The sequence below is a fragment of the Bactrocera dorsalis genome, chromosome 3 (genome assembly GCF_023373825.1).
Source record: "Bactrocera dorsalis isolate Fly_Bdor chromosome 3, ASM2337382v1, whole genome shotgun sequence".
Taxonomy (NCBI): domain Eukaryota; kingdom Metazoa; phylum Arthropoda; class Insecta; order Diptera; family Tephritidae; genus Bactrocera; species Bactrocera dorsalis.
Window position 1 is genome coordinate 76,862,479 of NC_064305.1, and position 17,483 is coordinate 76,879,961.

A 17,483-nucleotide genomic window follows, 5' to 3' on the forward strand; every position below is an offset into this window, starting at 1 on the left:
CTCATTATACCTTGTAGAAGGTATATTAAATTTTGCAACACCCAGAAGAAAGTCGTAGACCCTATAAAATATATGTATAAATTATCAACGTAGCGAGCTGAGTCGATTATTCCGCCTCTCGGTCTCTCTGTCTGTATGTACTGGAACTAGTTCCTAATTTTTTGAGATCTGAAATTTTTATTACCGAGAAGGTGATCTTTGGTCGGAATCGCCTTATCGGATCACTATAAAATATAGCACGCATAAAAGTTAATCGATTCGAATCAAATCAAAATATGGACAATATTTGATTAGATAACTTTACGAAATTTGACATGGAATATTGCCCAAGGCAACCCTACAATCTCCGAACAAATAGAACCTTACGACTATAGCGATGTCATACAACTTGAACGATATAACCAAATTTTGTACTATAACTTTTTTATTTGTGAAGGTTTTTATGGTTTGATGCAATCGAAATAAAAACTTTTTCTAGTTTTAATAACTCTTTATACGAACTGTTGAGTCTATTTTTCACAACTGATTTTGTTAATAGAAAAATTTTTGGGTAATTTCTATAAAAAATACAAAGACGTCATATAAGCAAAATGTTGGTGTGTATTCTATAATATGTCACCGGGATATTTTGTGAATGAAATTTGCTGTGAATTCCGCTCTATGATTCGTAGTGTAGCACACTAACTTTTCCAACACATATTTATGTAAGTATGTATCCCACGAACCATCCAAAAGTGGCTGTGTCGCATACCTATTTTCTCTTCTTCCTTCAGCACGCCAGGTAATTCCCTTGACCTCTTTAAAGTGTCATTTACAGTTATTACCACAATCCGCTGAGGACAATCCCATAATTATCACATATCGAGAAATTTCCACTTATTTACCATTATACTAGCATTTGTTTAGAGAACGTGACATTATGTACCGACATATGGTGTGTGTGCGTTTGTGCATTTAAGCAACCTAAACAAATGCTTATAAACTCGACACGAAGCGCTCTGACAGACCCGTCGTGGGAAAAACATTAATTATCACACAATGGACTTTGAGTGTTCGCATTGACTCTCCTTCGTTTCACACAAAACAAAAATAGTTACTGAAATTAGTTAATATATAAATATGGACATTTTTTGAAAGGACGTCAAGGTTGTAGAAACCAATGTGGTGCGGAATTTCGTTCAAAATTTTTTCAAACTGATGAGTGTGAATTTTATGGAATATTTATACTGTTACCTTATGTATAATAATTTTTTACCTAATTATTGATTGTAATATCTAAAATTAATCCATATTGATACAAAGTTGTTTAAATGTTCATAACGAAATGATCAGAATGGCGTGGCGAATTAAACTCCAACCGTTTATCATTGCTATAACATGTATCAATATAGTTTAGTTTGATTTCCTAAAGAGATATTCATGCAGCTCGAAAGAATCGGATCACTGTCATGTCCACAAAATACTATTTAGTAACACTGTACTAGATGAAAAGAGAAATGCTAATCCTGGACTTTTGTAAAGACACAAGTTTGCTGACAAATACCTTTTGGCACACCGAGCGGCAATCCGTCATATTTAGTGACGATAAAAGGTTTAATTTAGTTGGACCCGACGATTTTCAGTATTACTATCGGAATATTCATCCTGCGAAAGAAACCTGATTCGCTAGAAACTTACGAGCAGGATCGAATTTCATATGGACCGTGTTTTGACATCATGGAACGGCCCCAGTTAGTTTTGTTTCCCACAAAATAAACTTAGAACAAGTAAGAAAAGGTTAAGTTCGGATGGAACGAAACATTTTATGCTCTTGCAACTAGTAATAATCAAAGTCAGGAAAATAACTTAAGACGTAAAAGGTCAACCAGAGGATCGAAATCTAAGCAATTTTATATATACATATCTATACTAATATTATAAAGCGGAAAGATGTGTACCTATTTTTGTATGTTTGTAATGAATAGGCTCAAAAAGTACTGGGCCGATTTAAAAAATTCTTTCACCAATAGAATGCCACATTCTTCTTCATTTAATTTTGAAAAAAATTAGGGATCCTTGGTAAAATTTGAACAATGTAACCGAAGGAGTAGAAAAATGAGTCTTAAAATGTCTTTCGTCGAATGCGCTGCCGAAACTATTGGCGATAGAACAAAATAATGTACAACAATATTGAAGAACATCATAATGTCTACAAAAAACTTCGCGGTAGCATATGTATGTCCAACTATTGTCACTACAACAACTTTTTTTCATTTTAAACATTAATGAAAATGCTAAGCAAATTCAAACCATGCTATTTATGTGTTTATATTAATCCTTATCCAAATAAATTATTTTATGGTCAAGACCATTTAACTACCTATAAAATAGTTTTTAAATTGGACTTTCCATTCAAAAGATATTACGAATTAAAAAATTCAAAATTCAAATTTGCGATGCATTCTGAACAGCGCGCCGAGCCAGAGAATGTAAAGTATAGAGAAGGTGCAAATTGAATTCCGTATGATGTTCGATTTGGCGGCTAACAGAGCCGATAGAATCAAAGTAAGGAATTCGACGTTGTCGTTGCTATTTAGTAGAATTGAGTACGTGCAGTGGCAAAAATATATGTAAAACGAATGAATTCATTATTTATAACTGTTATTTTAATTTTTTGATTATTGTCATTTTTATTTTTTAAATTTTTCATAATTAGTAATTTTATTTTTTTCCTAATTATTACTTTTACTTATAATATTTTTATACGCTGATTTTTAAAAAATATTATTATTAAATATATTTATTTAATAATTTATTATTTACTTATATGTAAAACGACTGAATTCATTATTTATTACTGTTATTTAAATTTTTTGATTATTATTATTTTTATTTTTTAATTTTTCAAAAGTGCCCGCCACTTAAACCATCAAAGAAATTGAACATAAATACAAATAGAACTATGAGATTTTTTTAATAAAAATAAAAATATTTGTGAAAAAAAGTGTTTTATATCCAAATTTCTAAAATAAATTATTCCGATCGTTCGGTTTGTATGGCAGCTACACATATGCTATAATGAGCCGATCTGAACAATTTCTTTTGATATTGCATTATTTCCATAAACAATAACTCATACCAACTTTCGTGAAGATATATCGTTAAATGAGGAAGTTTCCCACGCAAGCATTTTACATATTAAAGCGAAAATCATTTTAACGATTTATGTAGTAACTATATATATGGGACTTGCTGGGTCAACTAATTTTTGATACAGAGCATAACTATTGTCGGGAAAGGATTATGTCTAATTTTCAATTGTATAGTATGCCTCATACATTGACCTATAGTTTCGGTCAAAAGTCAACTAGAGATACTGGGATCTACAAGGAGTGTCCCATAGTAAACAGGACTTAAAAAACAGAACAACTAGTTTTTACGCCAAAATCAATTTATTTTATTCAAAATAGTCTCTTTCTGTTTCAACACAGCTTTTTGCACGGTCCAAAAGCATGTCGAACAAGTGTTTTAGCTCGTTGGTCGGTATGGCCGCCAGTATGCCGGTGCAAGCTTTTGAATGGCCTCTATGACTGCATAACGCTTTCCTTTCAAGGGCAAATGCGTTTTTCCGAAAAGCAAGAAGTCGCGCGATACCATATCAGGTATTGAATGTGGTGAGTGGTTAAAGGTTAAAATGTGATTTTTGGTCAAATAATCGGTCACAAGCGTCGATCGAATGTTGGATACTGAGCAATTGTTGGTCGTTAGTAAATTTGTGCGGAACAAACCGTGCAAGACTTTTCGTAAGCTCAAATGTTCGGTCAAAATGCCATAAATCGATGTTTTGGAGATGCTCAGTTCCATTTCCATGAATTTCAATGATGATTTCGAATGATTTTTGATTAATTCACGCACAGTTTCGATGGAATTTCCGGTGATCACGGATTCTAATTGGCCCACATGTTGATCGTCATTTATGTCCTCACAACCACTTTGAAAACGTTGAAACCACTCGTGCATTCTGCTACGGGATAGGCAATCATCGGCATAAACTTGTTTCATCAATTGAAATGTTTCGGTAAAAGTTTTACCAATTTTAAAACAAAATTTAATATTGGCTCTTTGTTGAAAGCTCATTCTCGCACCGATAACACAAGCATACTGACACTTAAAACGCAATAACTTCACTTCCAATCTACGAAATTTCATGAAATTCTCACTGGACAATCGATATAGATAGCAGATTCTAACGCACTAGTCGGCATGAAGATGGCGCTACCAGGGGCGCTAGATTCAAGTCCTGTTTACGTTAGAACACACCTTGTAGTAAGGAGAAGACAGTTAATAAAATTGACAAAGTATTAGGGAAAAGCCCTCTTTTTGTCTGCATAATATACAAGTATATGTACATACGTAAATGCTAATTTACATTTAAATTTTTCCGAATATATCCGAAAAGTTCATTGCTTCACACTTTAGAAAAGTCGAATCGTTTCCATGGACTATTTCCTTAGCCGGGCCATCCATGAGGCTTTGCTTAGCGAATTACTGCGAGTAGAGTGTCGTCGCGATAACCGCAAATCAAGATCGTTCATTAATCAGTCCAAATAACTAAAAGTCAATATTTTGACTTAGTAATGCAATTTTCGATTTTAGCTTTTTGTGCAAGTAATTTTCCAGCTCTACTCTGTTGCATAACGGAATATTCTGAACCTAGCTACTTAGTTCAATTGTATACAGTATTTTAGTCACAATTGTAAATCTGCGGAACTAAGCTGATTACTTCTAGTGAAAACTTCCCGCCTCTGTAAAAATTTTTTGAGCTTATCAGCTTTATTACAAGTAAATAAGTGCACTTATTACTCAACTGAAGACGTTGCTAGTTAGTGATCAATAAAAAATAAAGTATATTATTTTATAAATATTTGCTTACAGTTCTCGTTTATTTTTCTTAATACACAGTTCAAAGCTTAAGTTTTTTTGTTAATGCACGTATATGCTCATTTTTCACATAACATTAACTAACTGCTGGGCTACACTAAGACCTAACACTTAAGATTACAAATTATTTACATAATACACGCTAAAAACCTAAGTAACAAAGTATATACAGTTGCTCATGTCGTAGGATTCACCACTTTTCCGGCAAAAAGGATATTCCCCGTGCTCTCTTCTTCAATGAAGAAGGCAAACGGTCGATTCACAATAAATTCCTCTTCATCGGCGCCAAAACGATTTACGATTTCTACTTCCGTAGCACCATAAGCCACTGTACCCACTTCGTTGACATCGATACCGCTTTTCTGCAGTATATTCGAAACCATCAATTGTAAATTCTCGTTGGCAGCCATAGCAGTTAAATTAGCGTTGTTGGTGAATATGTCTACTACACCCAGGCGACACAATGCTGCTTTCAGATCGGTTTTATATGCGAATTTGAATTTGGGCAAGACCACACGAACTTTGCTGCGCTCCGTCATCCATTGCATATGCTTCAGCTGCTCATTTTGCATGCGGCTGATGAACGAGTCAATGTTTTGACCCTCATTAGGTAATGCGATGAACATCGAGAACTTCTGACCACGATAAGGCAGGCGTATGATTTTCGCTTTCAAATCGTTACTCTCATGATAATAGAAGTGATCAGTCAATTCCATGTAAGCAACCTTCAATTGATCGGTTGCGCTGCGATAAAAGGCGCCAGTGTGTGTGTCAGTGAACTGACGACGCCACTTGCCATTGAAATAGATGGCGTTCACTAGCAGCATAACGCTTTTCGCAACACTTTCGTCCGTAACCAGCTGCTTTAGGCGACCCTCCGTGGCACGTGCAATCCAGGAATTGATCTTCTCAGCCGCCGCGACGCCATCGTTGAAATCCAGATTATCGACTGGTGTTTGATAAGCTGACTTTAGCAACGTGGCATAAGAAGGTAGCGCTTGTACTGATTTATCGGTGTAGAGGCGTGTCTCCAGGCGTAAAGTGTAATCTGCATGTTCCTTCTTCAAAGTCGTCAACGTCTTGCGATAAAAATTTCGCAAATTCTCGAGCGACCTTATATCGCCCAGTGTGGCTAGTAGTTGTTGCTGCGAACGCGTGCCATTACCCGTTGCCTCTGTGAGTAGCGCGAGCACGAGCTTCACGGAGAAGGGTGAAAAAACGATGTTTTCTGCGTCTTCAGGCAAGTTATCATCCACAGCGGCGGCAGCAGCAGTTGCAATCGCATTGCGGCGCGGTGTTGTTGACACCAATATTTGCTTGATTAACGCCCATGAAAAGCTATCGTGCACATCGCTGCGATAGGGCACATAATCATCTTTGTCATCATTCATCGACGCTTCTTCACCTGGCAGTGGTATAAATGTTGTAAATATTCCAGGCGGTATGTCAAATATATGGCTCTCGTTAACGGCCAACTGGAAGGCATCCAATTGTGTCGCATTATTCACCGTCGGCAGCGTCACAGTTGTGGGATAAGCGCGTGCGCGTGCGATAATAATCACATATGCGGCGAAAAAAAGTTCAAATACACTCAACAACGTCATATTTATGATGTCACGAAAACGTTTGATTTTTATAATTTGCGTATAAAGTAATTTTATATTTAGCAAAAATAGCAAACACACTACAAAGCCGATATTATTAGTTCGTCGGCGAACTGTTCACAGCAAGTCTCGCGCACACAATGACCGGTCTCGGCTGCGATCGCTAACGCTTGAGTTCGCTTCTGGGAAAACCAGCTTCGATGATTACTGTATTACGTTGCGCCAACAACAAATGTACAACACTTTCTGTATAATGTGTTGATTGATTGTGAGTTGTTAGTTGTCGTCTCTCTGCGGTTTATTTCGATGACTTTGCCTGGCTTTGGTTTTCCTGAGATTCGTTGCGTTTGCTTGGAGATGAATGAAATTCTTTCTTATCTCCCGCGAAACCGCATAAATATGCGCTCTCTTATATTAGTATTGTTTTTGTTGTTTCGTATATATTTACGTCTGCTTTTATTTATTATGTGTGACGAAAAAATGTTGGCGTTGAAACTGTTGTTTGACACTTACTGTATTATCAAGTCAGTATCTTCTAACAAGCTGGTTGTTTTTTGTTTTTTTGTATTTAATGAAATTAAAAAATAAATATATATACAAATTTTAATTTCCGTGAAATTGCTGATTAAAATTTAATCACTCAAACGCTTTAACAAATATTTTTTCGAAATGTTTCAGCTCTCTTACGTTGTATCGTCTAACAGATAATTCGACTGACTGCTGCTGCTCGAGGAGCAAGCGAATATTTTATACTAGTTTCGAAAATGTGACTTACTATGTGTTCATACAGATGCCCGAAAGCCAACATATTTTTAACATTCACAAAATGTATACAAAATAACCCATATTACGGTGAACTTACCCACCCGCTGGCAGCGAAAAAATCCTTTTCTTCGGGATTTTTTAACAAAGGAATTTCCAATGACCGTGGACCTAACCGTGGAAAATGTTCAAAACGTACTTCACTCAGCTACCTGGATTTACATGTATACTTACATGCAAATCTTCACATATGTATGTATGTACATCTCTTTAGCTGATTAACCGACAGGCAGGTATACAAATAAATATACATACATACATATGTACATACTTACATATATTATTTAGTAACACATAATGTCAACTGCTGCAGCAAACACTAATTATGATTCATTGTTGTTTACCAAATTGGACACACATGCACAAATATTTATACAATTTGTTGGGAGTGTAAAATGTTAGCGCCGGCATATAAAATCCCATTATGACAGACATTTTCGGAATTTCGTTGCGAAATTCCAGGAGTGATAAGCATTAAATTCCCTATAATAGATTTGTGCAAAAATTTACATATGAAAATAAATTTTAATTAGATAATCAATACATAATAAATGACTTAAGTATGTATATACTCATAAAAATAGCTAAGCGTCTTTGATTAGGTTAAGTGGAAGTTTCGATGTTTTTATTAATAAATGAAAAATAGAAAAAAAGGTTTGCTACTTCTTTCGTTTCTATCGTTACACACTAATGTATTCTTCATTGTAAATAAGAAGCGGGAAAAATTGAAATTTTAGATAAAAAAGTGAAGCTAGCTGCGGAATGTTTAGGGCTGTGGTCTTAGGCCACACAACCAATTTTTCACTGCTGCATACTCCTCCAGATGAGTTCTAAAATCACACTTTTTCTTTGGCTGCAAAACATTTTATTGATTAAATATACTACTTAAATACGCAACTATTTGTAGCGTTGTTTCCAATTACAAGCTTTCGATCGATGCAAAAGAATGAGTTTTCCAAATTATTTCCTCAAAGTTAATTTTGTTATGTTGGAAATATTAGTATTTCTTAATTCTGAGTGTACAGTATGCGCAATACTAGGGAAGCATATTATATTATGTTATCAGTTTGGTCGAGGTATTTACCAATGATTATTAAGCTTTAAAATATAATATTCTTTTTAACCTTAATTTCAGGAATTTCATGGATTTTTTAATTTCTTCCAAAGAATACAAAGCAAAACAGTTCTCGCTAATCATCTTCAAGGTCAGCATTATCAACGATAATATAATAAATTCCTGAAAGAACCGATAATATATTCCCCAAAATCAACAAAAACAGGTCATGTTTCTGACATTCTCCTTGAATTTAATTTAATTTTTTTCAACTACCTGATAAATATTTCATTAATGAAAGAGTGAGAAGAAAAGAGATGGTTGGCATGTAGAAATGAATTTATTTTTTAAGGGATACCAAATGTGAAATTTCGATAAGATATTATTTTATTTTTTTCTTTATATAATTTGTTAGTCCAGAACTTCATAAATAGCAAATCAATATTTTAAATTAATATTTTTGACTTAGAGCGACTTAGAGAGAGAGTTTATTCGTTTAGGTATAAAAACGATGCTTCCGCTTTTTGATAAAAATAGTTTATATAACTTTTCCAAAACTTCCAGAGTTTATATTGAAAAATTTTTGACATGCCAAAATTAAACCAATTTTTAGGAAAAAATTTGAAATTTTGTTTTTTCAAAATATACCGGTTTATTAAGTTTTTATACCCTGAACAAGGTATATAAGTTTGCTTTGGAGGTAATAACATCCAAATGGAATCGTCGAGACTTTCTAAAATATATACAGATTTGTATCTTATTCTGCTGGTCATCATGGCGAGCTGGGTCGGTATGTTCATCTGTTTGTATATACACGAACTAGGTCCTTTCTCTTTGAGATGTAGATCTGAAGTTTTGAGCACGTTCTTTGCACCGGAAGATGCTGTTCGCTTGTTGGAATCGCCGATATCGGACAAATACACTTTACAAACTTAATGAACAAAATCAATTCACTGCAGGAAAAACAGTTTTTTTTTGTAATACCCTTCACACAGAGCCTCAGTGTAATCATATTTATACTTCATGATACTTGTTTATTTATTTTTTGTTTTCAGACACATCCGCAATGACTGCAGCAGTAGATAACTTTGTTTAGTAAATTAGCGAATTGCAAAACGTTTGGAAATTTTTCATGTAGTAGGCTTCTTTAAAAACAAATATACTAATTTTTTTTTTAAATGGTCTTTTTTATTTCGTAAACTTAAATAAAGGTCAGGTAGGACTTTTAAGTGACAAAAAAATTTTTGATATTATCTTCACATTCATAAACATAAAGCTTCAAAAAAAAAATATATATAAGGTGAGTTATCCGCTATTTCCTAAGTTACTGATAAAAATAAATTAAGTGAAAGCAATAATTTATTTTGATTTATTATTTTAACGACGACGTTGGTGAAGCTAAGATAGTTAAGTGACTGAGTCGATAAAACTTTACGCTTTATATACCACAGGTAATCGAGAACACGAAACTTGTTTAACATAACATAGCATACCTACATGACAAATTTCCCAAAACAATACAAAAAGGTGAAGACATACAAACATGATCTTATAATTAATTTTTTTTTGATATTATAGTTACATCCCCCTACAAATCTATTAAAGTTCGCCGTAGTTGTAATAAGCCTTTTATGTACGGAAAGCAAAGAACATATGGAGTTTGTTTAATTATTTTGCCCAAAGAGAAGCAAAGAACATATGGAGTTTGTTTAATTATTTTTCCCAAAGAGATCTAAGCATTATTGCGCAAATACTTAGCCTTCAACTTTGTTTCGACCTTGGTCTTGCGAAACCTAACCCAACACGAAAAGTGATAAGATGATATTACTTCAATATTTTTTCTGGGAAACCTCCACAATTCACGCGTGAGAACTTTTGCCATAACCCCATATATAATCATTGAACAAGAACTGGTTAGGAACTTTACAACTAAAATAAAATAAACCTGGTAGAGTCAAATTCACTATTTACTATAAGTCGAAAGGTTCTTGCAATTGCGTATAGTTGCCGAACAGTTTTCAAGCTCACTTAAGGTCGACGAGTTCGAAACCAGTAAAATTCTCACATATCTCTGAATGCTTTTAGAATTTTTTTACTGTTATATTGGCAGCCATCTTCGTTTATAGTACGCTGTCGTGGTCTGAAATCGTGAAATTATATGGTTATAGTTAATAGAACTCTTTGCTTCCCCTGGATTTTAATCTATCCCTGAACAAGTCTCACTTTTAACCGCGTAGCACGGTCCACGTGTATAGAGAAACAACCTTCCAAAGTTTTTTCGGTTTCGAATTGGTCTAAAATATGAGGAATGAATTCGAAAATACAGTGAATTGCAGAGTTCTCTTGCCAATAACCGACCAAGTACCTGGCTTCATTGAGACTGACAGCAACATTCGCATACATACATTTACCGCCTATGGATACGGGTATTAGGTAATCTTTTGCAATTGTAAGCTTTCCCAGTATTATGCAGTGAGTCGTCACATCCTGATGCATCCTGGATATCGTCAACTATTTCTCAGCGTTTTGGCTTCTTATTGAAGGTATTTAACTAAGCGCCACAAAAGTTTTTTTTTAATAAAACAAAAAGTCTTTATTTCTGTGAAAGTACATTCGATGCCATTATGTATGGAACTCGAGATCTTTTGCATGGTCACCACGGGCACGCTTGAAGAAGTCTAGACGCTGTACCCAATTTTTTGACGGTACTCAAGCATAAATCGTCTGATACTGCTGCAATTTCATGTTCGATACTCGTACGAAGTTCATTAGTCGTCGCTAGCTTGTTGGCATAAACGATAGACTTAACGTAGCCCCACAGGGAATAGTCCAACAGCGTCAAATTGTACGACCAAGGCGGCCAATTGACTGGACGATTTCGTGAGATAACACGTTCACCAAACTTGGCTTTCAATTGTGACATTCGCTGTGTGGCTTGTGGCGCCGTCCTAATGGACCAAAAGTCCATATCTTGCAATTTGGGCTGAAAATATTAGGTTATCATTGAGCGATTCCCATTCACAGTAACGTGCCGATCTCGGTCATCATGGAAGAAGTACGGCCCAATGACGCTGCTGGCCCATAAACCGCACCAAACCGTAATTTTTTCGGGATGCAATGGTGACTCATGGAGTACGTTTGGATTGCTGCCTGACCAATAACGCATATTTTAGTTATTGACGAAGCCATTCAGCCAGAAATGAGCATCATCGCGGAAGACGATTTGTCAATGAAAATCGGGATTATATACAATACTACATAGTTGTTGCTCAGCTCAATTCACGAAAATACGAAAATTCTGATGGTCAGGCGGTATAAGTTTTTGCGTCAATTTGATATTGTAAGGATGTAGGCCAAAATCTTTTTGTAAAATTTGCCACAACGATGTGAAAGACTGATTTGGGTCTACCTCACCCTGCGACAGCAATATTCTCGATACGACGAGCACTTCTTTGTCTCACTGGCAATGGAACATTTTGTAATGCGCCTGTGGATTTAAATTTTTTCCACCATACGCTCAATTGTTAGTCTAACATGACGATTATGATGACATAAATTGGACGTAGCGCACTTAAATTTGAGGCCACTGACTCCGAATTTTGGTAGTAAATTTTAATAATTTCAACTCGTTGTTGGATCGTATATTCTTCCATGATGAAATGGCAAAACTTACTGAAGAGAAATGCCAGAAGAGCGGAAAAATCATTGCAGCGTCCCTATTGAAAACTCCGTTATACAAATATGTATGTAGTCTACATTTTCAAAATGGGCAATGATTAGGATATAGTATCAGATTTTATCGAATATTTTAGCTAAACAGTAAGAGTATGCTGTGGTAATATCATAGACATCGGGGTGAGGTGGAGACTACTTTCGTCGCGTTAAGACGCTGAGAGGTATGTAAGTATTAGCAGATTTCATTCCTATTTTCCACAGGTCGGCTCTGAAAGTACTGCCTCATGCGAACCCTCACATTGATTTTTTTAAAGCATGGTGTTACTACAATATTTATATCTAACTACTTCCATATAATATACATTAACGTTTGCGGTAAGGCGTTCTGACCTCCACATTGTTGTTTTATTTTTGATAGTATTTCCAGTTTTGAACTCCATAATACTCTGATTCAGTGGGGCTTATCCTATTCAATTGAAATATTTACAACATTTCAGCGATCAAATCTCCACTTAGGTAACAATATTAATATTCAGCTGATGACCTGCACAGCGATGAGTGCTGATAATAAGTATTTCTATGTACTAGAGCATTTTTATGTCTGCTAATATGCGACTACTTTACATTGTGGTTACAGCTCGCTACGCAAATTCGTGATTATCAAAGTGAAACCAAAAATCACAAAATATCATTCAGGCAATCCCGGCTAAGCAGACGATTTTGCAATATTACTATAACTGCCATATAATGCCTAAGAAGCAGCTACAATACATAAGCACAAGCAGCCACACACACAGTCACTCAATGGAAATATAAGTAAATCTTGTTACTTAATAAAAATGTCTATGTGTATGTATGTAGTCTCCTGCTCAGCCACAATAATGCAAAATACCTGATCGTATGCGACTGGCAGTGCTAGCTGGTTGACTGGGGGACAAGCTAGCTGCATGAAAAATATAATACATACATATACCATATATATATATAATATATATGTATGTCTATGCATATAACTTATGCCCAAAGCGCCTGAAAATATTATAGTAGCGGGAAATGTTTTCAAGATAAATTCGAAGTAAAAATTGCAGCACCAACAAAGCATGAAACAGGTGAACAAGAGGGCTATGGCAGGAGCTGTGGGAGCAGTAAAAGTCGAGCTAAATCGCTTTATGGATTATCAAACCTGATTTCTACTGTTCACATTTCACATTTTCTACTTTTCAGCAAACGGATTTACGTTCTACTACTACAGCAAGTAGATTTAAATTGATTTATTGTAGAAAAGTCAAATGCCACCGAGGTGAGTTGGCCCAGGCTGGCTACCAACGCACCCACATACACACATACATTTGCATGTAGAGCTGCATAATATGCAATAGCAACTATTATCCTGATGCATTCAGGTGAAAAGAGATTTTTGCTTTCAGCAACCCAAATCCTCTCGCTCGCCGTCACTTCCTGTTCCGTTGCATTCATCTAAGGATATACTGCTAGGCCAGATTAGCTTCAGCAATTTTACTGAAAAATATGATGCCCGTCGGATGTTGGAAATGCACTCGTACAGAAGAAAGCAGCAGTTCGCCAGAAGACGCTGACTGTCGCAAACTGGTGACTGGTCTGCCGTCTGATACGTGGCAACAGGCGAAAAAGACTAAAAACCCGGCATACTGAATGCTTTGTTGAAGGCTCTTTAATGTGACATTTCATTTTTTTTTTGAACTCTGGTGCTGACTCAACTTTGCCTAAGCAATTTGGCATTTAAGTTTCTAAAGCGAAAAGTCGAAAAGTTGTAGTACGAAAGTAAATTGAAAGAATGGAAACTTTCCTACCACATTCCAAAATGAGTATGGAGTAAATATTTCTAAGTTCCGAGGTAGTTAGCAGTTGTTGACATTGCTGCTGTTAGCGTAAGTAATGATCTGGACAGCCCTAGCTGAGTAGTTCAACATTTGACCGGTGTGCGGCGGGCAAAACAATCGTTTTAATTTCATTTGTCATTTGCAAAATTACTTGCCATAGATTCGTAGTAAAAGTGCAGTTAAAACGAGTAAGAAGCCAATCGTAAGAATGCGGCTATATCGGGCGAATTATATTCAATTCGATTTAAACATATACTATATATGAGAAAATAGTTACAAAATCCAGAATTATTGAAGAACTTAACTGCCATGCCTTTTTCCAGTTTTCCGAGATTATACTGTTGGATTTTATGATCAACTTTATCATAACGACATGTCGAAACTTCTGCATATTTATTTGTCTGTTCGTTTCTCTCCCAGAATGGGAAGCAATAATTTGATGTTTTGCTGAAACTTAAAACTGGTGTCCACCAGGTATCGGAAACACTTCCATTTAGTATAGGATTACTACAAGTACGCGGGCAGTCCAATCAATATTAAATCTCACAACCCGCTGGCATCACTGTCGCTAGAGAAATTCATATTGTGCAGCAGATCCCTGAAGACGGCTGATACCAATATGATGGTCATAAGAAAACTGATGGGTCCCGCATTTGTACACTTCAAGCAGCAAGTGCAACCGTGTGACTTCTTCGTGTTTCCTACATAAAAGGGCAATTGACAGACAAAAATGTATGTCAAACATCCTACTCGGCGAGGAGGCCTCCTTTATAGTCCTCCAGAAAATATATTGTTTAATCAGAGGAGCATAGCTGGCACAAGTGTATCGATATTTGGTTGGTTTTATGCTAAGTATAGATTGGGTCCGACTGGAAAACATAACGACTTTCAAAGAATATGACCTATTCGTCTTTTACTTTATTAGGGGCTGATAGTTTCGTTGCAGACGAAGCGCCGATATAGCCTTCAGAACTTGTACTCTCTAGCTAGGCTAAGTGCGCCATCTTTAAATGCATTTTTCTCGAAACTGTGTTTCTAAAGGCGGCTGGTAAGATTTCTTGAGAATTACTCAACCGAACTTCATGAAATCTTACACAGGTCATTGAGATACAATTCTTAAAGACTTGGACTCGATTACAACTATTTGAAAAAAATGTTGCGAAATTTTATTTTTTTGTAAAAATTTCTGCCAAAAATCTTTTGTTAAAGTGTATATTTGTAACAATAAAAAATTTTAATAAAATATTCCCGTTTTTATAAAAGCAAACCATTGTTGAAAAAATGCTGTTTTTACCCGAGGAAACCCATGTAACCCTATAATATAAAAAATAATTTTTACATGTAGCTTATTTAAATTTATTCATGTTATTTAGTAAAGTACTCAAATACTAGACTGTAACTGTTATTTATTATAATTCAAACCTTAATGCTAAACTTCTTTCAGTATAATACTTAGGAAATCGCATTAAATTTATGTCAGTCCATTCATTCGCTCACATAGTTGTGAAAAATAAAGAAGAATATACACATATAAAGTAAAAATCATATCAAAACGAACCGAAAGAAAAAGTAACCCAGCCAAACTGACTGTGAATTCATTTAAATACGCCAACGGTACATAACTTAAACGAAGCAAAAATTTTGACAATAGTGCGGAGTGTCAAAAGTGTATAAAATAGTAGAACGGGGCGTGGGATTTGCGTGTTTCAAGGTGCGAAAGTTGCGTCGAAATGCGCCAACAGTGAGATGTAGCAGCACGAATTTGCTTAAATATTTAAGTTTGTATGTGTATATATTTCTGTATACTCGTATGTATTGAAGTGTAGCAAACGGCTTGTTTGTTTAGAAACATTAATCATTTTGCCACTTTCGCTACTCCTTACCTATAGGCACTAGCATTACCAAACACGCTCTACTTTTTTAAGCCCCCTCTTTATTTTTTTCTATTTTTTTTTTCATTTATTTCTAAGGACATACTAGCGTGCGAACAAAAGGGTTATACTATATAAACTTTTTTGTTTGTTATAAACCGAAAAGAAATAAATTACATTTAAGGTGTAAACATATGTATTGTCTCCATTTTGTCGACGCTACTTTAATGGATGAGCAAAAGCTTAGACATTTCATATACGAGGAAGGTCCAATATATATTTGACTTAAGAGAGAAACTCAAAACACAATTTCTTCTCAACAAAGTCTTCACGATAGTTATTGCGTAACGATCCAATTGTCTTAAGCTTTCTGAAAACTTTTTGAAGATATTCTGTGTAGGCCACCATGGGATCGACATCCTGCCATTTGGCGTCAAAGCCCAATAACTCAGCATAGCAGAGTCATTGTAGATCCCACCTTGTGAATGCGAAACCGTGAGATGTTTCTCATAGCACAGTTGTCACTTTCTTTGGAATATGTTCGCAGGTGAAGTTGACTGTGTCGGCAGTTCCTGGTGTATACTCATTGCCCAAATTTCTTACAGTCTGTGAGCCACGCGCTCCTTTGAGATGCGTATCTTAGCTGTTTTTCGAATCTCAATCTGGCCGTATGTAGTATAACTGGTGGTGCTTCGTGCTTGAAGCTGTCGTGCGACCAGTCGAAAATAGTTTAAGTTTAGTTTAGTTTGCTGATCACTATCAAAGAAAAATATTCACTATATGCAACATAAATGCGTTTGGCATTTGATTTTACTGCTTGGTTCTCTTTTATCTTCTAATATGGAGTTCTTTCTCCTCTACTCTGTTAGATGGCCTTTAACGACCTGCTAAAAAACTTGAAGATTGCGACGGCAGAGTGTAGCACTCGTGGTCAAGGAAAAGTTTTTGATTACCTTGAGTAAATTGACGCACGGGTACTTCAGGTCATCAATTTAAAGCTTAGGCTTTCTGACTACTGCAGAGTTTTTCAAGCCGAAGTTGCTACCATTAAGGTCGCGGTAAATCTTCTCCTTCGAAAAAGTGACTATCCACTCTAATTTCAGGGCGGCGGTACTAGCAGTGAACTCACTAACCTAGTTAAGGAATACCTAACCTTGAACTGATGCTGAGCGTTGCTATAAGTAAAGTAGGCAGGCGACGATTCTCTCTTGCTGCGTTCTACTGTTAGAGAGCTTGGCTTCGCGGGAGTTTGGCTATTGCAAAAGTTCCAGTCATAGGATCATTAGAAAGGTAGAAATGAAACTTTCTACTTGAGCTCCCCTCCATTGCGAAATCAAGGCTTAAATTCTTAAAAGCTCACACCTGCTGAGCTTATGGGAATATAAATATTATGCATAAGCAGATTTTTGTTGACTTTAAGGTTTTATATTTCAAGGATTCTTAAAGTACTATATACATATGTATATAAATCCCCATATTTGAAATTAGCTATTGGACCTAACCTAGCAAACCTTCATTTTCCAAAAAAAGCATCGAGTCGTGGACCGATTATGTTCTTTCTCCATTTTTCCCACACCGACTTGGTTGAAATTTTAAGAGTAATCGTTGATGAGTATGTGGTACATGATATAAAGCTTCTTCTACATAAGTGGCGTCATTCGTTGTTTTTAGTGGATCG

The 17,483-nt window shown here is 35.6% G+C and overlaps 2 protein-coding genes across 2 annotated transcripts in view; both read right to left on the minus strand.

The window, feature by feature from the left end:
* Nucleotides 1-17,483, minus strand: part of LOC105229162 (ATPase inhibitor, mitochondrial) — a 576,424-nt gene that overhangs the window by 35,189 nt on the left and 523,752 nt on the right. The gene's annotated exons all lie outside the window — the stretch shown is intronic.
* Nucleotides 4,890-7,243, minus strand: LOC105233829 (serine protease inhibitor 27A). The gene has a single exon (XM_011215994.4). It carries the CDS (start codon nt 6,522-6,524, stop codon nt 5,097-5,099), a length of 1,428 nt encoding a protein of 475 aa, XP_011214296.2. The 5' UTR covers nt 6,525-7,243; the 3' UTR covers nt 4,890-5,096.